General features: G+C 53.4%; 2 protein-coding genes across 5 annotated transcripts in view; both read right to left on the minus strand.

Annotated features, from left to right (window-relative positions):
* Positions 1–16,368, minus strand: part of DEF6 (DEF6 guanine nucleotide exchange factor) — a 20,492-nt gene extending 4,124 nt beyond the window's left edge. Inside the window, exons 1-6 of one of the 2 annotated variants that reach the window (XM_032409966.1) lie at positions 16,282–16,368; positions 15,691–15,854; positions 5,992–6,132; positions 5,204–5,389; positions 3,336–3,572; positions 3,084–3,230 (exon numbers count right to left, since the gene is read on the minus strand). In XM_032409966.1, the coding sequence (XP_032265857.1) occupies positions 3,084–3,230; positions 3,336–3,572; positions 5,204–5,389; positions 5,992–6,132; positions 15,691–15,786 (807 nt within the window). In that variant the 5' untranslated portion in view covers positions 15,787–15,854; positions 16,282–16,368. Of the gene's footprint in view, positions 1–3,083; positions 3,231–3,335; positions 3,573–5,203; positions 5,402–5,991; positions 6,133–15,690; positions 15,874–16,281 lie in introns of those variants that run through there. The other variant, XM_032409964.1, reaches the window with a different exon arrangement.
* A 1,260-nt stretch (positions 16,369–17,628) lies between these two features.
* Positions 17,629–22,919, minus strand: part of ZNF76 (zinc finger protein 76) — a 33,882-nt gene continuing 28,591 nt past the window's right edge. The window contains exons 7-14 of one of the 3 annotated variants that reach the window (XM_032409967.1): positions 22,781–22,856; positions 22,115–22,240; positions 21,830–22,009; positions 20,795–21,028; positions 20,537–20,700; positions 19,677–19,841; positions 19,022–19,135; positions 17,629–18,480 (exon numbers count right to left, since the gene is read on the minus strand). In XM_032409967.1, the coding sequence (XP_032265858.1) occupies positions 18,376–18,480; positions 19,022–19,135; positions 19,677–19,841; positions 20,537–20,700; positions 20,795–21,028; positions 21,830–22,009; positions 22,115–22,240; positions 22,781–22,856 (1,164 nt within the window). In that variant the 3' untranslated portion in view covers positions 17,629–18,375. Of the gene's footprint in view, positions 18,481–19,021; positions 19,136–19,663; positions 19,842–20,536; positions 20,701–20,794; positions 21,029–21,829; positions 22,010–22,114; positions 22,241–22,780; positions 22,857–22,919 lie in introns of those variants that run through there. The other 2 variants (XM_032409968.1, XM_032409969.1) reach the window with 2 other exon arrangements.

Raw genomic sequence — 22,919 nt, forward strand, 5'->3', positions numbered from 1 at the left:
GCACCGCTCCCACTCTGCCAGGAGCCTGTATGGCCGGGCGTGGAGGTTAGTTATGGGTGCGCTTGTGTCCCCACAAGTCTTGTAGCCTCTGCTCTTTGGAGGTAGGGCGGGGATGTTTTCATCTTGGTGTCTCTCCATGGGGCCTGGCACCTAATCCGTTACTGAGTGTGGATGCAGATCACTCGTGAACACTGCCAGTGACAGGGTCCTCACTATCCAAATCATTCATTTCCACAGAGCCCTACCTGTTGGGAAAGTTCTCCATTCATTCATTCCACAGATATTGTGGAGTGTCTACTGAGTGTGGCTCATTGTTCTAGGCATTTAGGATACTGAGGTGTGCCTAACAGACCAAATCCCTGCCTTCCCTAAGCTTATATTTTAGTGGAAAATAACAGCTACCACGTATTGAGCTGCTTTTTCTTTTGTAAAAGATTTTATTTTTAAGCAATCTCTACACCCAACATGGGACTCAAAAACACACATGCCCCATCAACTGAGCCAGCTGGGGACTCCCGTGTGTTGAGCTTCTTATGCTCTAGAGGCTGAACTAGTGTTTTATATGCATCATTTCATTCATAACTCCGAAACAACCTTGCCAAACAAGCATTATTAGCTCCACTTTACAGAAGAAGAAACTGAGGCTCTACTAGGTCCAGGAACATGCCAAATTCACACTGCCTGTTAGTGGTGGAGCTGGGCTTTCTGCCTAAGATCTATGCTCTGTCCTCAGTGACACCTGTTTCCTTAAGTGACAAAAATGGAGAAAACCTAGGATGGCTATAATAATAATTTTTTTAAAGATTTTATTTATTTGCAAGAGAGAGAGAGAGAACGAGTGGGGGGAGGGGCAGAGGGAGAAGCAGACTCCCTGCTGAGCAGGGAGCCTGATGCGGGGCTGGATCCCAGGACCCTGGGATCATGACCTGAGCCGAAGGCAGACGCTTAACCGACTGAGCCACCCAGGTGCCCTATAATAATAATTTTTAAAAATGTAAAATAACACATGTTGATGAGGATATGGAGAAAGTGGAACTCTCATACACCGGTGGTGAGAATGTGAGATGGTGCAGCTGCTACGGAAAACAATTTGGCTATTCCTTAAAAAGTTAAACATAGAATTACCATATGATCTAGCAATTCTGCTCAGTATATATCCAGAGAAATGAAAACATATGCTCACCCAGAAACTTCTGCATGGATGGCCAAACCAGCATTATTCACAATAGCAAAAAGATGGGAACAACCCATTGTCCATCTATGAATGAGTGGATAAACAGAATGTGGTCTATGTACACGATGGAATATTATTCAGCCATAAAAAGGAATGAATTCCTGACCCATGCCACAACATGGATGAACCTTGGAACACTGTGCTGAAGAAAAGCCAGCCACAAAGGGACAAAATATTAGATGATCCCATTCCATTGTAGGTACCCAGAATAGGCAAATTCGTGGAGACAGAAAGTAGAATAGAGGATACCAGGGGCTGGGGAGAAAGGAGGGATGAGTTATTTCTTAATAGGTAGGGAGTTTTTCTTTGTGATGATGAAAAAGTTTTAGAAATAGATAGTGGTCACTCCCCCTGTTTGTGTTCACTCTCTCGCTGTGTCTCTCTCTCTCAAATAAATAAATAAAATCTTAAAAAAAAAAAAAGGGGGTGGGGACGGGGCGCCTGGGTGGCTCAGTCGTTAAGCGTCTGCCTTCGGCTCAGGTCATGGTCCCAGGGTCCTGGGATTGAGCCCCGCATCAGGCTCCCTGCTCAGTGGGGAGCCTGCTTCTCCCTCTCCCTCTGCTGCTCCCCCTGCTTGTGCTCTCTCTCTCACCATCTCTCTATCTGTGTCAAATAAATAAAATCTTTAAAAAATAAATAAATAAAATTTAAAAAAGGGGGGGTGCCTGGGTGGCTCAGTCGTTAAGCGTCTGCCTTCGGCTCAGGTCATGATCCCGGGGTCCTGGGATCCAGCCCCGTATCGGGCTCCCTGCTCAGCAGGAGGCCTGCTTCTCCCTCTCCCACTCCCCCTGCTTGTGTTCCCTCTCTCACTATGTCTCTCTCTCTCAAATAAATAAATAAAATCTTTAAAAAAAAAAAAAAAGAAAGAGTGGTGAGGGTTACACAACATTGTGAATGTACTTAATGCTATGAATTGTACAGTTAAAATGGTTAAAATGGCAAATTTCATGTTAGGTGTGTGTGTGTATATTTTTTTTCAAACTACAGTTTAAAATAATTGTTTTAAGCCTCCTAAAATAATAACAGACAGAGCCGAGGGGGAAAAATGGAGGGGAAGGACGGGAGGAGAGGGATGTGGAGAAAGAGTAGGGACATAGAGAGTTGCCAAAGGGAATGGGATTTGGGTGAAGGAGAAAAACTTTTCAAGAGGATTTTTAGAAAGTTCGCTGTGGGGGTACCTCGTTGGCTCAGTCGGTTAAGCCTCCGACTCTTGATTTTGGTTCAGGTCATGATGTCAGAGTCATGAGAATGGAGCCCTGCAGTGGGCTCCTCGCTGAGCGTGGAGCCTGCTTAAGATTCTCTCTCGGGGCACCTGGGTGGCTCAGTCAGTTAAGCAGCTGACTCTTGATTTCGGCTCAGGTCATGATCTCAGGGTCCTGGGATGGATTCTCCCTCTCCCTCTGCCCCTCCCCTCCCCCATGCTCTCTCTCTCTCAAGTAAGTAAATAAATATTTTTTAATAAAAGGATTCTCTCTCCCTCTGCCCCTCCCCTGCACTCCTCCCCCACCCACTCTCTTTCTCTCTAAAAGAAAAAAAGCTTTGTGTGTAGTGTGAGGCATAAGCCATCTCCTCTAAAATCCTTAGCAAAATCCACATTACTCACCAATGGCTTTAGTATTTGATTTGCAGTTTGGGTTTTTTGTTTTTGTTTTTGTTTTTTTTAAAGTGCTGGCATGGATGAGAATGGCCTTGAGGCACCCAGGTATATTTGGATTACAGTCATCTCAGCAGACATTTGCCACTGTGGCTTTTCTCCATTCACCCTCCTCCCGAGCCTCTTGCCTTTACACCACACTGGAGAGCCTCTGGGCCCTGAGTTGTGCTCCACCCCTTCGCCTGTCCCCCTCACCTCCACGCAGCATTGTGCATCCAGCGGGATTGTACCCCTTTTCTCCTTGCACTCTTCACTCCCAAAATAGCAGAGGGAGCTGGGCTGCAGCTGGAACCAGCGTTCTGCCCAGTTCCTCCGCAGGTGCCCTCGCTTCCACAGGTAGCCCTGCCATAGCCAGAGCAAAGTCAGAGGCTTCCCTGCGGCCCCGCACCCCCACCCCCTGCTGCACCCTGCCTTGGGGTCCTCCCCAAGTTCCCAGCTTGGCCTGACCTGCTTCAGGACATCTTGGATGAGCTCCTGGTAGACTTCGTGGATGGCCATGCTGAGAGTGTCCCGCCCCACACCTCGAAGACAGCGCCCCGAGTTGAAGAGCTCCAGGAACTGCCAGACGCTGAGCCCTCCGGTGGTCTGGGCTGCCTGGGCTTCCTGGGCCAGCAGCTCCTCCAGCTCACCCAAGCCCACCTCCAAGCTCATGCTGCTGAGCACCTTCTTCAGCAGGTATTCCACCTGGAGGAGGGGGGAGACCTGGGGACTGCAGCAGGCAGTGTTGCCTGTGACGATGCTGGGGTTGGGGGGGCCCCTCTGGCTCCCAGAGCCTGGGCGGAGGTGACCAAGGACAGGGGGTAGGGGAGCCAGACGACTAAATGTTGGTGGAAACCAGGGTAGATTTGGGGGGCGGGGTCCTGGAGGCCCAATCCCAATTTGGGCATCCCCTTCCCCTCCCCAACTTCGAGGCCCACGTCCCACTCCTTCATGCTTTAAATTAAGGGCAGGGTGAAGGTTGAGGGCTGGGGGTCAGGCAGAGGCAGCAAATCACAGAACACGTCAGAGGGGGTGCAAGGGCCCTCTCATCCAATACCCTTACTTTGCCGATGACCAAACTGAGGCCCAGAGAGGGAAGTGACTCGTTCTAAATCACACAGCAAGTTGGTGGCAGCCAGAACTCGATTCATATCTCCTGAATCCCATCTGAGTCCTTATTCCAAGCCCAAGCCCCAACCCCGAGGATCCTTCCCCTATGGGAGTGCAAAGGGATTGGGGGTGGAGGTAAGCAGGGCAGGGACAGGAAACCTGCTACAGAGGAACAGGAAGTGGTGGTTGGGGTACATCCTGCTGCAGTTTGTTCATACAACATGTTGATCACGGCCGCGAGCAGCCTTCTGGCCTATGAGGGGCCCCCTTACCCTGACGGGCGGGGGTCTGACGAGGGTGCCTAGCCAGGTGCCTGTGCAGATGGACACACGTCCCTTTCCTGCCCCAGCAGCTTCCTGGGACACTCTCTTTAGGACTTTCATTCTGGAGGTTACTGGGTCTCCAACTGGGAGTGGGGTGGGTGTACCAGTTCAGGGATTAGGCATCTCCCCTCACCCTTCCCATAAACAGAGGCAAGGAGATAAAGCTGAGTGCGGTTAGATGTGTCAGGACTTCTTGTAAACACAGAGGACCCCCTCCCCTCCACACCCTAAGACCTAAATTCACCCTGGCATCTTCACAGCCACCAGAAGGGCTAACAGGTCAGGAGAAGGCTGAATGGATGGGGGAGAGAAGTGGAAGTGGCGGGGGGGCACCTGCCCTGGCTTCGTCCATAAGTTGAGGAGGTAGGGACACAGACTCCAGGCCTCTGCTCCCAGGATGCCCTCTCTGGAGCCCGGAGCTGGGTCTGCCATTGGCTCTCCTCCATATTATAGAAGACAGGGAGGGAAAATCTAGAACCAGGGCCAGATCTACTTGCCTCCGCTGGAATAATGGGCCAGGCATCCCAGGAAAGTCTCCCTTCCCCTCATCTGCTAACCTTCTCGGATTGCCACAGTGCCTGAAGTCCTGCCATTCGATCTTAAATGTTTTCATTTTTAAATGGCCGGTAAGGTAGGCTACACTGCTGTGTAAATAGAATCTGTGGTCATTTTCCTCCTTTGAGGGCTAAGAGAGCCCCGAAGGAAGTGTAGTTTTGGTTCTGCTGGGCACAATGACTCTGATACAGGCAATTCTAGGCATCTGGAGACAGCTGGGTGCAGAGAGGCACCAGCATGGGGAGACCAAGAAGAAAGGGGATGTGGGAAAGGCAATTTGGCCTCCTTCATGGTTTTGTTAAGGCCTGGCCCCAGTGATTCAGCCCCTGGGGCTGCCATCACCCTCACCTCGTCAGGAACCATGATCAGAGGGTACTTGTCCTCAGACAGGAAATTGAACAGGCACCAGAGGCGGAAGGCATCCTCATTGGAGAGCATGCTGTTCCCGTTGCTGTCCACCCGATAGTTCTTCTTGGCCGTCAGGGTCCAGCACAGCTCATCAAAGTGCTCCTTAACGAAAGCCCCCTCCTCCACCTGCCACCAGGCCTGCAAGTCAGCCAAAACGGCCACCCCATCCATGCTCTACCACCAAACAAGGCTCTAGGTGCTTTCCTGGGGTCACCTACTCCCCTGCTCCCCACCCCGCCAAGCTGGGGCTCTAATTTGAGGAATCCCTGAGCTGCTTACCAGGTAACTAGCTGATTCCAACCACCCACCTCCTCTCCCCTCCCCAGTCCCCTGCCAACAGAGAAACTAGTCCCTCAGCCCAGGGGAGAAAGAAGGGGAGGACAAGGGGGCAGGGATGGACGACCATGAAGAACCTGAGAAGAGGGTGACAGCTGGGAGGAGCAGGGGGCACAGCACTGGGGGATGCTGGAGAGCCCTACAGCTAGAAATGGGAGGTAAGCCTAGGCAGGGATGGGCTGGAAGGGTGCAGGCTAGGACAGAGGTGAGGGAGATGGAGGAGGGAGTTGGGGGCTCAAGGAGGGGACAAGTGGCTAGAATGTGAAGGATGGAGATGGGAGGGCAGGGATGGAAGTGGGAGTTGATAGGGTGGGAGGAGTTGGGGTGGCAATGTATTAGGGCGCTGGCCAGACTGGGAAGTGGGGAGAGGTGCCCCTCAAGCAAGGCCCCACCTTGTCCAGGATGTACTTGTTGAGGTAGGGCATGTATCCCTGGCTGGACACGGGGCCGTCGTCGTCATCCCGGAAGTGCTCCTCCAGAGCCACAGGGTCGTGGGGGATGTGCAGGACCGTGTACAGGTTGTGGGACAGCACCTGGGACAGAGTGGCGGTTGGCCTTCCCGTGCCCCCCCAAACCTGGGCTAGCAGGCTGCTCCCACCTCCCGGCTTGTCCCCGTTCCCATCCTGGCTAAGTCCTCCGCACACATTATTCAATTCAATCATAACCAAAACATAGGCATTTGTATACGATGGAATATTATTCAGCCATACAAAAGAAGGACATCTTGCCATTTGTGACAACAGGGGTGGACCTTGAGGGCCTTATGCTAAGTGAAATAAGTCAGAGAAAAATATATACCATATGATCTCACTTATATGTGGAATCTAAAAAAACAAATTAACCCTCCATCCCCACCCCAAGCTCATAGACACAGAAAATGGATTGGTGGTTGCCAGGAGCAAGGGTTACGGGGTGAGTGGAATGGGTGAAGGAGGGTCAAAAGGTACAGCTTTCGGTTTAAAATAAGTCATGAGAAGGTAACATACAACATGGAGACTATAGTTAATAATACTGTATGGCCTATTGGAAAGTTGCTAAGAGTAGATCTTAAAAATTCTCATCCCAAGAAAAAAGTTTTGTAACTATGTATGGTGACGGATGTTAACTAGACATTGTGGCGATCATTTCACAATATTTACAAATACCGCATCATTATGTTGGACACCTGAAACTAATATAATGTTATGTGACAATTATACCTCAGTAAAAACAAAAAAACCTAAAACTGTACACCCTTACTATGCACCAAGCACCGAGCTAAGCACATTATATATAATTCACTTAACCCCCATAACCACGGTTAATATCCCCATTTTACAGATGAGATAAAAGAGCTGGGATTCAAACCCAAGCAGCCATGTTCTCAGCCACTTCATTAGGTAGGGATGTCCTCTTTGTGCAGACAAGGACACTGAGGCTCAAGAGATTTGGTAAATTGCCCAAGGATCCACAGTGAGCAAGAGTCTGGGATTCAAACCCAGCTCCGCAGATCCCAAAGCCTAGGTGCTTCCTAGGATGCTGGGCTGTCAACAGGGAGGTGGCTGTCACCCCAGGGCAGGAGCCCCGAATTTCTCATCATTCCCATCAAAGACTCAGGGTTCAGGCTGCAGTGTGTCTGCTCCAGGAAAGGCAAGTGCAGTTCCAGTCACTTCCCTTCAAAGATGGAAGGGAGCTGGACAGGGCTCAGAGAAGGCTCACGAAAGATGGTCTGTGACATGTGGAGGAAAAGGCCAGACCGGATGGTGGCCGGGATGGTGTGGAGGGGAAACATGAGTTGGTTAGCAAACTCACGATATAAGAACAAAGAGATTGAAGTCTGAACAAGATCAGGAAAAAATAAAATTGTCTTGGGGGTACTTCTGTCATAGTACTTATCACAGAGTGAATAATTAAACTACTCATTCCTGGGATGCCTGGGTGGCTCAGTTGGTTGAGCGACCGACTCTTGATTTCTGCTCCGGTCCTGATCTTGGGGTCATGAGATCAAGCCCTGCATCGGGCTCTGCACTGAGCGGGCAGTCTGCTTGGGATTCTCTCTCTCCCTCTTCCTCTGCCCCCCACCTCCCCTCCCCTGCTCGCACACACTCGCTCTCTAAAAAAAAAATAAAAAATAAACTAAAAAGGTAAAATAGTCATTATTGCACACCTACTATGTGGCAGCCACTGTATGAGGTGCTTTCTATACCCCATGTCTAACCTCCGCAACAACTGTGATACACAGACACTATCCCTGTTTTCCAGATGAGGATGCTGAGGCTTGGGGAAGTTCAGAGCCAACAGCCGAGCGGAGCGTGCAACCAGGTGTGCCTGGCCCTGAAGGCTGCCTCACTATTACGGTGCCGACCCTGAGACTCTCTCTGCAGGTAGATGGTGAACTCTGGGGACAACGTCTCTGTTCATCTCCGTGTCCCACGGCCCCTATGTCCTCTTCTGCACCCGAAAGGCAGTCAATGAAAGCTGTGTGTAAGGGCTGCTTCCACAGTTAAGCTTAGAGTCAGTTCCTGAGGCAGGAGCTGGTAACATCCTAGAGGTGGTTCACGTGCCAAATCTTCACTTCTTTATTCTCTGGTGAGAGGAGGTGGGACAAAGGATTGACACTTTTCCCCGGTATTCTCCTGAGCCTCAGGCTCCACTGAGGCCAAGTGGGAGGTTGGAAGGCCCAGCAAGAGGGTGCTTCTCTTTTCCGTCACTCCCCTCTGGGCAACCATCTCTGACCGCCACCCCCACCCTCGTCCCCATGCTCTTCAGATCATCTCCTGTGCCAGGTTTGGTTCTGCTTCTCTTGTTCTAGAAGACATCTTCAGTTTCTTCCTGACGAACTCGGCCCTCTCCACCCATATTTGGTAATGGAGCCTTGATTTTTCTTGGAGAAGCACCTCTCCCCCATTCTCAATATCTGTGGTATGGACTATTTGCACCCCTAACCCACCTGGCTGCAGGGGTGGGTACATCAGAGTCATGGTGATTGGCTCAAGGAAGGGCACATGACCAATCCTGGGCCAATGAGAATCAGCCCTATGATTTTTGCTTCCTCTAGTGGAAAGAGGTATACGCTTCCCCTGGAATTGTTAAGCTGTTGGAACGGAGATAAACATCTTCACCCTCTGAGCCTCAGTTTCATTGTCTGCAAAACAGTGGGATAATACCTGTCCTGTGGAGAGGCTGTGAGGATAGAGTGAGAGGACATATGGAGACAGCCAGAATTAGATCTGCATAGAGCAAATGTTAGATCCCTTCCTGTAGACAAAGTGCGGTTTTTTACCTAACAAATTGACATACATCAGAAGACTGATAACATCAGGTACTGAAGAGGTTGTGGAGAAATAGGGACTTGAATGCCCTACTGTTGAGGTGTGAATTGGTAATCTTTCTGGAGGGCAAGAATGTATCAAACTTAAAATTGGGAATGATCCCAGCATTTTTTTTTTTTCCAGATTTATTTATTTGAGAGAGAAGAGAGTGTGTAAGCTGGGGGAGGGGCAGAGGGAGAGGGGAAGCAGACTACCCGCTAAGCGGGGAGGGCTTGCTCTCCCAACCCGGAGATCATGACCTGAGCCAAACCAAGTTGGTCACTGAACCAACTGCGTCTGCTCCACCCAGGCGCCCTGCCCCCCGCATTTCTAATCATCTAACCTGTAGATGCTCAAGGGAACAGAGCTACATGTACAAGAATGTTCACTGAGGCATGTTTATAATATGAGGAACTGGAGACAGCTTGAGGCTCCTTCAGTAGGGGCCAGGTACATCGCGTCATGGACCTATGTGTGGTTGGAAAGATTTTATCCATCTGCCACTCGTGTGCTTACAGGCAAGTGATTTTCTCTAAGACCTTGGTGTCCTCTGTGAAGATAATAAGGAGGCCTACTCCAAAGGGTTTTTAGAATGAAGGGCTTAGCACAGCACCTAGTGCGTAGCTCATTGTTTAATAAAAGTTGTGTGCTATTTTTATTATGTTTTTATGAACAGACATGGAAAGATAGGCATACTATACTGGCTGGTGAAAAAAGCAAGCTATAGAATGAAATGTTTGTAAAATAAATGTGTGCAAAGATTAGGTTGAACCATAGCAAATTTTAATAGCTGTTTTAATAGATTGAAATAATAAAATGTCAGCAATTTCATATGGTTCAGCCTAATATGTTTATGTGTACATAGAAAAAATCTAGAAGACTCAGCAGACTGTTACCAGCTATCACCCCACCATCCTTCCCCAGGGAGGGGAGGAACTTTCATCATCTTTAACATTACATTTGTCTTTGAATTTTTTTAACCAGTAACATGTTTTACTTATAGAATAAATTTCATCTTCTTTAAAATTATATTCTTCTGCACTCTGATTTTTTTTTAACCAGGAGCATATATTGTTTTTATGACAAAAATGTAAAACTATAGAGATTAAAAGCAAAGAGTGCCATTAACCACTGTTATTAATGTACCCTGTTATTAATTTGCTCTATAATAACATTCCTTTGCTATTCCCTTTTTGTGTGAGCATTTCTGGGTGCTCTACATTCCTTGAGGGCAGCAAGGACTCTAAGTTAGGCCTGATTCCAGATCTCAGTACGATATCCAGCACACGATAAATGTTTTTGACCGACTCCTCAAGTCTAACTTAAATGCTCCAATGGTTTCCTGTTGTTCTCAGAGTAAAATCGCAAGTCCTTCCAGAGGCCTTGGGCCCCCTAGGACCTGGCCTGCTGTACCTTCTCTGGCTTCATCCCTCTTTGTCACTTCTCTGCGGCTACTCTGGCCCTCTTGACATTCCTCAGCCGGGCCAGGCACACAGTTGCCTCAGGGCCTTTGCACTTGCTACGCCTTCAGCCTGGAATATTCTTCTCCCGGGTCCAGGCATGGCACACACCCTCTTCTCCTTTCCGTCTTTACTTAGATGTCACCTTCTCAAGGAGGACTTCTCTGGACCACCTTATTTAAATCTATAACCCCATCCCCTCTACCGCCCCCCCAATCTCTATCCCTGTTTCTGCTTTATTTACTTCCATGTCATGTATCATTTTCCATCACATGATACATTTATACTTATTTTGTTTTCCATCTGTATTCTCTGACTAGAATGTCAGCACCTCGGGGATTTTTGTCCCTTTTATTCACCTCTTATTCACTGTTATATCACTGGGTCTGGCACATAATGGACACGCGATAAATATCTGTTGAATGAACTTAAATGCTTCACGGGAAGAAGTAGGAGAAATACAAAAGTCAGACAGACACGGGCTGAATCTCTCTGAGCAAATTAACCTCACTGGGCCTCAGTTTTCATAGGTCTGAAAATGGGGTTCAAAGAGATGCCGTACAAACCCCCTCCCACCCCAGGGTAGAAGAGGCCACACAGCAGCACTGTTATTTGAACTGTTCCTTGCCTTGGTTCGTTCGTCCACACTGTCCTCTAAGACCTGCCGTCCTCACCTGTACCTTTTGCCTCTGGAATCTCAGGGGCCCAGGACAGAGGCTCCAATCCCTGTGAGCCATCAGGTGTCAGGACATGAAGGAATTAAAGGCCCCAGACACCGGGGGCTCAGGGCCTCTCCCCAGAGAGCTCAGCAGACCTCAGACTGCCAGGCTTCCTGTGCCTGGGCTCGGGTTGGGGCTAGAGGTGGGGAGAGGGTGTGACCAGAGGAGGGTCACGCTGGAAAGGAAATGGCAGGGGAGGAGGCCAGAATGTGCAGGAGCCCATGGGGCTGATTTCAATCAATCCTCAGCCCTGGAGGCAGGGACTCTCATTATCCTCCTTTTATAGATGAGGAAATCAAGGCGCAGAGAGGTAAAGTGTCTTCCTGGAAGTCTGCCTCTAAAGGCCTACTCTTGATCTCTCCACCACATTAGCTCTTGCTGAGCCTCAGAATCACCTGGGGAGCTACTGAAACTGATGGGCACTGGAGCCCCGCCCCTCCCGACTGACTCAGAGTTTCCAGGGGTGGGTGGCGTCCAGGTGTCTGTAGCTTTCACAAGGCTGCCATTGGGCTCCTTCAGAGAGGACTCTCACAGTCTCACCGCCCAACCAGGCAGCCCCTGACCTTCGAGTTGGCAGCCATTGACCTTCGAGAGGCTTCATTTACGCACTGTTTCCTCTGAAGGCATGTGGGGAAGTGGTTCTCTTCGAGGGGCTTGTGAGTTCCCTAAAAACTCAGGTGTGGGGATGGGGCAGGTGCTGGCCCGTGGTCCTGCAGTTCCCAGCCTTCACTGGACGCGTATATGATGGGTGTGGGAACCCATGCACAGCACCAATGGCTACAGAGAGAATGAATAATCTCTCTCTTGCCTAGATGGCCTGTAGTTTTTTTTTAATGTATCTAGGTGCCAGGTGATTTTTTTTTTTTTTTTACAATATACAGATCCTTTTAAGAGTTACTAAATGTATTTTACTAAAGCATAACTACTATCACAAGGGAGGAGCACTGGGAATTTTAAAAGGTGGGAATCTCTGGATGAGCTGTGTGCCTGCTGACAGCAAGAAAGGGCTAGAAGGCGGGGGGAGGGGGTGCCTGGGTGGCTCAGTCAGTTAAGCAGCTGCTTTCGGGTCCTGGGATTCAGCCCCGCATCTTCATCCTGGCTCCCTGCTCAGCAGGGAGTCTGCTTCTCTCTTTCTCTCTGCCCCTCCCCACATTTCCTGCTCTCTCGCTCTCTCTCACATAAATAAATAAAATCTTAAAAAAAAAGGAAGGGCTAGAAGGGGTCGAGGGTGGGCACCAAAGACAGGCTTGGAAAAGGGAAAGGGGAGGCTGCATCAGGGGTCAATTTCATCTACTTGATGTACTTTGTTAAAATGTCTTTTAGTAGGCTAGCTGGTGATCCCAGTTCAACCCTCTGCCTTTACAGATGAGAAACTAGAGGTTCAGAGACAGCGATCACTTGCCCAACGTCATCTAGCTGGGGAGCAGGCCTATGTGGGTCTGAGTCAAGCACATCACTAAATCATCCCGTCACTCCCTGCCATCCTAGCCCGAGACCAGTGGCAGGAAGGGGTCAGAACAAAGTTGAAGATCGTGGGCTCCTGGGCAGCTCAGGTCATGATCCCGGGGTCCTGGGATTGAGCCCCGCATTGGGCTCTCAGCTCAGTGGGGAGCCTGCTTCTCCCTCTCCCTCTGCCTGCCGCTCTGCCTACTTGTGATCCCTCTCTCTGTCAAATAAATAAATAAAATCTTAAAAAAAAAAAAAGAAAAAGATAGTTAAAAAAAAAAAAAAAAAAGCTGAAGATCCCAGCCAGCAGATTCCTGGACTGGAGCTGCTCTTAACTTCCCCTCCACCGAAGTGAAGGTTGTCATCCCCCTCCCTCCCTGCCCACCCTGCCTCCTGCCAATCAAGGGTAAGGGGCAGGCCTGCTGCCTCCTAAGAGCTCACTGAGCCAGAGACACACTGCTCCATCCACATCCCCAATCGCAGGGCCATTACCCCAATTCTCAGCTGATTCCCCACTAGGCCTGGAACCAAGGCTGCTCCCCAGGGAAGAGGATGTGGCCATTAGGAAACCCATGATTGCCAAGGCTCTCCTTCTTGCAGCCCTCTGGCAGGACCGCTACTCCCTCCCAAAGGTCTTTAGAGAAGGAGGTTCTGGGGACCCTGGGAAAACTCACAGTCCTCAACTCCTGGGAAATTTTGTGCTCCACCTAAATCCATCCTGGGCAGAAGTGCCATGCCTATTGGTCTAATTGTACTTTTCTCAACTCACCTGGACAAAGGCCATGGTACCTTCTACAAGAATTCAAACAGAGGAAAACCCATCTGCTCTCTCGCCCAAGCCTTCTCTTCTTCAGAGAGAAAATCATGACGCCTTGGGCTACTTCTCAGAGGCCTCACTGCTCTTCCTCCTCCCTCATCACGGCTTTGCCCATGAGAGCCAGTGGCAGCCCAACGCATCAGGGAAGCGGGGACTGTCACAGACAGACATCGCTTGCTGGGCTGGTGCACGTCTCGCTGCCTGGTCCCAATCCAGGGCCCTGAGGCCAGGGACAGTGTTAGTGAGGACAGACTAACCCCAAGGTCTTTTCCCTTATCCCACGAGTCTTTTCAGGGGTGGGGTTGGCCCCCCGCTGGTATCTCTCTCATCTGCTTCTTCCTCTGACTTCTGACCACTTCTCTTTTGCTCCTTTGCCTTTCCGGCATCCCTGCCCCCAACACTATCACTACTTCCTCCTATTCCAGTATCTCCCACTACGGTCTCAGGGAAGAACTGCCTTCCCTATCCTTCTCTTGTGTGACATGGGCCCTACCGTGTCTCTGCCTCACCGACCACCCGGCCCAAGACTCCCATCGCTTAGCACAGATTTCCAGAGTGGACACGTTTTCTGTTGAGTGGGGGAGAAAGCTCCCTGCTCCTGTGTGACCAAAGGCTGCTGGCCGTGGGCTCAATTTGAGCTGTGATGCGGTACAGACGGTGGACAGGTCAAGTATGTAAGCTCCTAATAGAATCTTCCCTGCAAGTACTCGACCTGTGGGGGTGGGGAGTGGGCATCGATCCAGCTGGAGGCCGAGAAAAGAGGGTCGAGGTAGGAAGCCTTACTGGCTGATGGCACCAGGAAAAGGGGAACCACTTTCCACATGTGAGGGGCGGGCACAGAGAGCCTGGAGAGGTTACAGGGGCTGCAGGTAATGGAGACAGAAAACGGTACCTTGGAGATAAACTATGGAGGTTGGGATTGTTCCTACAAGATACGAAAGGCAGTGGGAGGTGGATGTAGGGCACGGGTTTCTGCAGGGATGGATTTTGGATGATCTGCTGTTCTCCTGTCTATCCTGAAGCCCCCACTAGATGACATGATCTGCAATAAAAGGATTTACGGAGAATGTAAGGAAGAACCTGCCTATTGAGGAATCCTCCCTGATGATCAAAGGTAGTAGTGGACTATCTTTCCTGGGGGAGTCAAGAATCATTTTTTGGATGCTCATAAGTCTGGCTAAGGGATAGATTATGGGATAGGACCAGTTTGGGATATCCAAGTTTATTGTGTCCTAGTTCAGCAAAGGAGGGGGTTAGAATGGGGGTGGTGCAAAATGCCTATCCTGCCTTATTCATCTCTCCCACGTTTGCAGGCACCTCCTACCTTGGTCATTAAAAATGGAGGTTTCCTTGAGGCTGCAGGCCTCCTTTGGGGGTGCCCAGAAGAGAAACCAGAAATCTAGAGCCTAGCATCATGCCAGGCACATGGTCACTCGGTTAACATGTGAATGGAACGAATGGTCCCCTAAGGCAGGTCACCGAGAGCTGAGGCTTACCCTGATCCTGTCTCTCAGTGTTCCCTGGTTCCAGTGGCCTGGGGCCTTGCTTCTTCCCCCACTAACCAGGGTGGAGAAGACAGCACTAAGCCAGGACTGGAGGGAAGGAAGGAGAGAAACTTGCTGGTCTCCCAGGAATTGTTTAGGTCCAAGTACTGAACTGTAGGGCAATCACTGATGGGCCCTTCCTGGGCTCAGATTCGACCCCCTCCCTGTCTGAAGTCCCAAGGCCAAAGGGAGCAGTTTCCCAACCTGGCGTGTGGGAGGAGGGGGTGGCGAGCTGGGCGGCCCGGGGCAGAGCAGGGTCTCGGTCCTTGCCCCTTCCCAGCGCTGTTGCAGCTGGGAGACAGGGTTCAGAGGAGCTGTTCTCTGCCAAAGGTGACCCAGTCAGCCTGGTCTGGAACTGGGACAGGCTCTTTAAGCCTCGCTCTCAGCTCCGGGAGGAAGTGACTGACAAGTACTAGCTAACTGTCTCTCTTCAAAGCCAGGAGGAAGCAGCAGGAAGGAGTACGGTGCGTACCCAGGCTTCACTCTGGGGAGATGTGTGCTCATCACACGGAGTATAGGATGTAGCCTGGCCTGTTGGCCTTCAAAACCTAATGATGCCACCTCCACCCTCCAGGGAGTCCGGGGGGCAGGTCTCTGGGCAGAGGCTCCGCGTCTACCTCCGGGGGGCCCCAGAACATGGGCAGCAGCATCCACCGGGCTGCGTCGTCCCGGTTACCCAGTCCCGGCTCCCCTCCCCAGGCCTGGGCCTCTGGATGGCTGAGTGCCATCAGCACAGCGTTCCTGCCTGGCTCCTGGGCGGCAGGGGCTGAGGAGGCACGTCTGCCGGCCTCCCCTGGGCCCCAGGGGCTCCTCACCTTGAGCTGGGACTTGGAGACCTTGCCGCTCTTCTCCACGTCCAGGGCGGTGAACGCGTACCAGATGGACTTGAGCAGCTCCTTGCGCAGGGCCATGGCTGAGGTGCCCGCCCGGCCCGGGGGCGGCTCTGACACCGAGATCCGGTTTCAGGAAATGCAAACGGCTGCAGAGACCGCAGAGGGGCCATGGCGCGGAGCAAGAGCTCCACCTGCCTGCTCGCGCGGGCTCCCTGTGCTGCCAGGAGCAGGCCTGTTGCCCTTGCAGTGCTCATGGCCGCACTCTCTGCATGGGACCTGGGAACCCAGCCCCGGAGAGCCAGAGCCCTGCTTCTGTTCGGTGTGGCTCCCCGGGTGTGTGGCCCTCGAGAAGTCTCCTCAGCCCCAGAACCTTCTGGGGCTTCCTGGGCTCCCAGAGGCAGCTTGTTGAGGGGAGGGGGAAAAAAAAAAAAGGCAAGCCCACCCTGGCTTTCGGAGGGTGGCGGTAGAGGGTATCCTGTCTCACTTCCACACTTACCAGGCAGGAGGCCTTGGATGAGTTACTACTAACCTCCTTGAGCGGTTCTCTCAGGGGAGAGCTGGAAAAATACCCACCTCACACAGTCCTAAGGTCTGGGGATGGATGTGAAGCAGAGCAGACACTGGATAAAACATTTCTTTTAGGGCCATCTAACATCACTGTGGTGGTGGGGCTCCTCCCAAGCGGAAGAAAACAAAGGCGACGACACAAAGTTGGCGGAGGAACTGGGCCAGGGCACCTCTCCAGGTCAGGCGGGCTTGGCACATGATTGGTTGCCTCCCCATCCTCTGGGCTTTGGCTCGAAAAGGCCTCAGCTCAGAGCGCTGACCACTCTGGGGCCCACTGGCCCTGAGGATGCAGGTCTGTTTCTGAATCACACGGTGGGGGGAGGGGCATAAAACGGGGGGCCAGCTCTCGGGGTGCTGACAGCAGGAGGCTTGGCACTCAGGGCCCCCCACGGCATGATCCCTTTCTTTAGATCCACTGCCTGCGCGGGCCGGGACACGGTCTCGCCCAGAACAGTGGTCATGGATGTTGGAAGAAGCCTGCTTGCGTAACCGAGCCACCTCCTCCCTGGGGGCATGCCCCAGCCCCCTCTGCTTCCACAGAGCTGCTGGCATGAGTACACAGAAGAGAGGGTACCTGGGCTTGGGGGAGGGTTCCATTCCCAGGTGGCAAGAAGGGACTGGGGCACATCCATCATCGTGGGGAGAGGAAGAGGCCCCTCCAATCCCTGCAACACTCCCATGCCGGAGGCAAACCCAAAGAGTTCTTCCCATCAGGTCCCCTCCCCTGCATCCCTCCCTTCCCACCAGGGCTGGTCTGGTCCTCCCACACACTTTCCACTAGGGTCCAATGGTGGCTTTGGGATTCCACAGCACGGTCCCAGACACCTCCCTGTGGGCATCCCCAAAGCTGGGCCTTCAGCACCAGAGTCATCAGAGACCCTCGCTAACCGTGGCAAAGGCACCTCCTACCCCCACTCCTCGGTGGGGCTCTGCCCACTTGGAGCAGCTGACCATGGGCAGAGTGTATGTGGGAGGGGGCTGGGCGCAGAAGGGCTCTATATCACACGAGGTAAGGTAGGAAAAAACACAACCCCTCCAAACCAAACATCCTGATGCCTGAGATCCAACCAGAGCCTGGAATCAGGGGTCACCCCGGGCCCGTCTGGCCACCCTGGAGCCCACCTGCTCAGGTGTGGGCAGAAGTCACCGGCGGCTCCTCGGGGCTTTTCTAACACCTGGGCTTCCTCCCCCGCCCCCGCCCCGTGCCTCTGGTAGGCCAGTCCCACCAGTCTGTCACTGAGGCTCGGTGGGGTTGTGCCAGGGATATGGGGGCTAAGAGCCTGATTCGACCAGCCCTGGTATCCCGGGCCCAAAGCCGAAAGGAGGGAGGGAGGGAGGGACCCAGGTGGAAACTTGGAACTTTTATTAAATACTCATTCACCCATTTGCCACCACCAACCAGAGCAAGAAAAAAAATTATCAAAATGGAATTTAAAAAAACAAACCAAATTAAACCCAGTCCCCAGTATGTACAAGGCCACTCCCCTGCTTCTCTGCCACAGAGAGGAGAGGGGGCAGCTGGGGGTGGGTGGGGCTGGGCACCTTTTCTCCAGCCACAGGCCCCTGAGCGGTTCTGACTATGGTGGCAGGAAACCCTGCTGCCAAGTGGCCAGGCACCATGGCAGGCTTCCAGGGAGGTGGTTATTGCTGGGAGGAGCAGGGCTGGGCCTGCTCTGCTCCTACTGGGCTGAAGAGCGGTCGGCCCCTTCCCCTGGTGGGCAGTGACCAGTCAGAACAGAGGACCAGTCCCCACAGCAGTCCCAATCGCCATCTGAGGGTAGGAAGGGTGTTCTCTGGAGGGAGGAGAGTGGACACCCAGCTGATTCTGAGGAGGGGACACCCCAGTACAGCCTGGTGATCAGCTTGTCCTCTTTAGCTCCTGAGGACGGCACACTCCTCCGAGTCCAGCTGTGCAGCCCTCCTCTGGGGCAGGGCCCCCGTCGTCCCCTTCAGTTAGGCTGTTTTCCTGCCGCCGTCTCTCCCTGGAGACCTCTGTGGCCACCTGCCAAGTGTCAGCCACAGCCCCGGCCCTTGGAGGCAGAGACGCCTGTGTGGCATGGCACCTCCTCCAACGCGGTGTGGAATCCAGCCCCCTGGGACTCAGCAGCCATTCTCTGACTCTGTGGCCTCCAGGGTCACGGCCCCTTGCTGCATGGCAGCGGTGGCCACGCTGATGGCCTCCTCTAAGGTCTGCTGTTCCTCCAGCTGCGGAGAAGAGGGTAGAGAAGTAAGGAGAGAGTGAGACACTCCCCACCAGATTCTAGTGCTAGCGAGTATGTGGCCTACTTTTCTGAATCCCCTCCATTCGCCCAGTGCCACATACTGAGCACTTAGTGGGGCCCCCACGAACAGCAGGTTCGCTGATCGAGTCCCAGTAGGCTAGCCGTGGCCAGGGAGCCACAGAATGGTCCAGGGTCAGGGAGAGGGGCTTGTTCACAGAAGGGGAGGACTGGCTGGAGGGGACCTCAGTAATCATCTACTTGAGCCCACTTATTTTCCTGATGAAGAAATGGAGACACAAAGAGACAAGGGTTTAGACCACCAGATATGTTGCCATCGAAATTATTCTGAAGGCCGGAAGGGGCTTCAGCACTCTGCTTCTGTCAAGAAAGCGCCTGAGACAGCTGTGTGGATGTAGGTAAAATGAGCTCTTTTTCGGGCTGAGTGGCCTTCTCTTCAAGATCTCCGTCTCCTTCCTCTCCCCTCCTTATTCCTTCCTTTCTCAGGCTCGGGGACCTCCACCCACCTGCACGGCAATGTGTGTTCCGTTGGCTGTGGCCAACAGTGCCACCTGTTGGTGATGAAGGGATGCTACACTTGAGTCGTCGGCCACCACAGCCCCAGAGGTAATGATTGTAACCTGAAATGTAAAAGAATGAGATTTTCCAACCCACCTACGTGACTCTCCCTCCCCCCAAGCCAAATAAAAATCCCTTCAAGCAAAGTGGCTGGGAACAAGCCAGAGGGGGATGGATAAAACCATTATAGGTCAGACTAATTAGCATGGGGCTCGGAGCTTCGTGAGGTGGCATTTTTCTGAGAGCCAACTTAATTTACGCATTTGGATTCACAGAGGTCAGAGCTGTCAAAGGCCCAGAGGTAATTTAATCTCATTTGAAAATGGACTGAAGTCCGTGGAAAAGTGACCTGCCTGTGGTAGCAAAGCAAGTTAGAGGTAGATCAAGATTTAGACACTGTCTCTTGATCCCCAGTGAAATGCTTTTCCAGAGGAGAACGGCTGATGGAGCAGAGGGGCCATGGGGAAGACAGACCCTTTCTTTACGGGGGGAGTCTTGGTCCCTGTAAGAAGGCTGGACGAGGTCAGCCTGCACGTTAATGCCCACCCCACAAAAAGGAAGGACAAGAGAACAAGAAACCCCAAGCAAACCGCCTGGTCATACGGGCTGCGTCTGGGTGCCATCAGCGCTGACCATGGTGACCGTGTGTGTGCCAGATGTGGCCAGGTCATCGTCCTCACTGCGTACGGTGAGGGTGGGGCCGCTGTGCTGGGTCACCATGCTGATAGCACTCCCCAGGGCCTGCAGGTCTTCTGGGGACAGGCTAACCTGCCAGCAGGAAGGAAGATGAGCTGGGAGTGCACTGGCAGGTTGTCCGAAAGCCCCTGGGTAGAGGTACCTGTGCTCGCAGACATGTTAGCTTCTGGAGAAGCTAGAAGATTCGCTTCATGTCACAGAGGGGGAGGAGGACAGGGACGAGCAAGGAAAACGGGTCTTTGTTTGCCCAAAGGAAACACTAGAAGAATTCTGCTGATCACTCCTATTTACCATCACTTTGCCTCGGGGCTCTGTTCCATGCAGTTCGGGCTCTCGACCCAATTTCATCCTCATGGCAACTCCAAAAGACAGAGATGCACTTGACAGTGGGTGCTGACAAGGGTCTTATACTGCTGGCTAGAAACCCCAGGCCTCCAGACCCCACACCATGCTCTGGCCCCCACAACACGCCTCTCTTGAGGACAGCCAAATGTCTCACTCAGACGATAGGACCGTCAGCCTCCATGTAAAGAAGGAAGCTACTAACTGTGATCTAGAAGTTCCAGAGGCTGAGGTGAAAGCACGAGGAGGAGGGGCTGGCTGACAAGGCTCGGGACCCTCAGCCTCAGCTGAGCTCCATGAGGCTAAAAGGTGAACCTGGGTAGGGGGTGGGGCTATCAGAACTTCGGGACTCCCCAGAGAGAGTGAGAGAGGGGACCAGCCGCAGCGGCCCCCCCCCGCCCCTCCCCCCACCCCGGGGCCTGTACCTGCTGGGCACCGTCCTGAGTGATCAGAGCCACCCGGGGCGCCCCGTCCTCCTCGGCCACCATGGCCACTTGGGCTGGGATGTCATCGCCCTCTTCCTTCACCTCCGAGAGGTAGGCAACACGGGGGCGTTTGGGCGGCGGGCTCTCCTCGGTGGCGCAGGCAGCTGGGAGAGGAGAGCCCGAGCTGACACCTGCCACCGGCAGGCCACGGGGAGGCCTGGCCTGGCCCCGCTCTCACCTCCTGCCCGTAGCCCTCACCGTCGAGCTGCTGCTGCTCGTACAGGGCCTGCTCGCTCTCCTCCGTGGCCTCCAGCTCGCCGTGGGCGCTGCGCTTGTGCATGGCCAGAGTGGAGGTCTGCCGGTAGGTCTTGCCGCACGCGCTGCAGGTGTACGGCTTGCAGTGCGTGTGCACCACGTGGTGCTTGTACAGGCTCGAGTACTCGGTGAAGCGCTTCCCGCAGCCTGGGACCGTGCAAACGTATGGCTTCTCCCCTGGGGACACTGGGCTGTGAGGGGGGTGGGAACTGGGGCTGGCAAGGGGAAAACTAAGGGGCTGGGGGTGGGAGATGGGGATTGGTGAAGGGAGACTGGGGGGGCGGGGAAGGGAGAGGGACTGAGACCTGGGACTCTCAACAGACACAGCTGGGGGTGACGGCCAGCAGAACAGAGGGGACAGGAGTGTGGGACAGCTGAGCCCAGAGGGAAGGCTGGGGCGAGTGAAGGGACTGGTGGGAGGACACGGGCAGGGGCTCGTAAAGGTGAATGTTGTGAACAGGAGAGGCAGCAGATAGAGAGGGATGACTGACATAGCAGGGGTGATGGGGGAGGGAGGGGACACATATGCCGAGAGATGACACAGAAGGCTGGATGAGGGATATGACACTGGGGAGGGCGAGGATACGCAGGAGTCATATGGACTGTGGAGGAGGTGAGGAGCTAAAGGTGACATTTCACTCTGTTTTTCCCCCATCACGCCTGACCCTGGCCTTTTCCCGGGAGCTCAGCTGGAAAGGGAGAATTCAGGGTGGGTGTAGGGAGGTGGCAGGGAGCTTGAGAGGGCCAGCGGGACCTGTCGGACGGGACCTAACCGGCAAGGAAGGAACCGCTCACTGCAAGTGAGACAGTGGTTCTGGCCGGAACCACAGAGCCCCCTCTCCCCGCCCACAAGCCAGCCTGCAATGGCCAGCAGAAGGGCTCGGGGCTTGGAGTCGAGAACGTGTCTCAGGTCAGAAGCCTAGGGTCGAGAGGGCCGGGGCCTCAGAAGGGGTGCTTCTCGCATGCCGGCTGGCCCACCTGTGTGGATGCGCACATGATTCTTGTAGTTGGTGGCGCTGGTGAAGCCGCGGCCACAGTGGGGCTCGGGGCAGGTGTAGGGCCGCTCGCCTGTGTGGGTGCGCACGTGTACCTTGCGGATATTAGATGTGGTGAAGGAGCGGCCGCAGCCCTCGAAGGGGCACCGGAACGGGCGTTCACCTGTGGAGATGGGGTGTGTGGGGTGGGCTGGTTCAGGAAAGGGGGGGGTCATGCCGGAGTAAGGAGCTCCAGGTCACAGCGTGAACGGGGCAGGGCCCAGCCTACCGGTGTGGGTCCGGACATGCTTCTGCAGGTCTCCTGAGGTCTTGAAGGCCTTGCTGCACAGCTCCTCTGGGCACTTATATGGCTTTTCACCGGTGTGGGTGCGCACGTGGCTCTTCAGCCCGTATCCTGTCCACAGGTGGGAGGGAGGAATGAGAAGAGCACTCCGGGGAATCTGCCTCATTATCCTAATTCAGAGGCTCTCCGTCTTCAGGTGGGCTCTGTGAGGCCCCATGGCTCCTCAGGCACAAGAAACCTGTGTCTGCCTCTATCCCTACCCAGCCCGGGCAGGCCAGAGGGGCTGGAAAAGCCCACACTGCTCTCCTCCCCTCTCCAGGGGCGGCCGGTGCCATTCCAGAACACGAGCCTGAGAGCCATGGCTAGAGGTTTCCGAAGGGAAATGGAGCCCAGAGAGACGCAATGGCCCAAATACCCCACAGCCGATGTAGGAGGCGGGGCCTCTCTACCAAGCCCCCAGCTCCCTTTGCGAGTCTGGATGACGCTGCACCCACTTCCGTAACAGGGTTTCCTCCAGAGATGGCGCCCTGCAAGTCAGAGCGCTTAGGCAGCAGTTCCTCTGGGAAGGCAGGAAAATTCCCAAAGTGAATCTAGAACTCTTCGCCCTCAGTTGGAAGCAGTCCATCTTTAGTCTTCTTCTAGGTAGGTTACCTGTGGCAAAGGCCTTTCCGCAGCTGGGGAAATCACACCTGTACGGACGGTCACCCGTATGAGCTCTTTCATGCACCTGTGAGGACAAGCAACCACGGGACTCAGAGGGACTGGGGTACGGAGGGCCTCTTCGGTTGTC

Source organism: Phoca vitulina, unplaced genomic scaffold (genome assembly GCF_004348235.1).
Source record: "Phoca vitulina isolate PV1807 unplaced genomic scaffold, GSC_HSeal_1.0 scaffold11, whole genome shotgun sequence".
NCBI classification, from domain to species: Eukaryota; Metazoa; Chordata; class Mammalia; order Carnivora; family Phocidae; genus Phoca; species Phoca vitulina.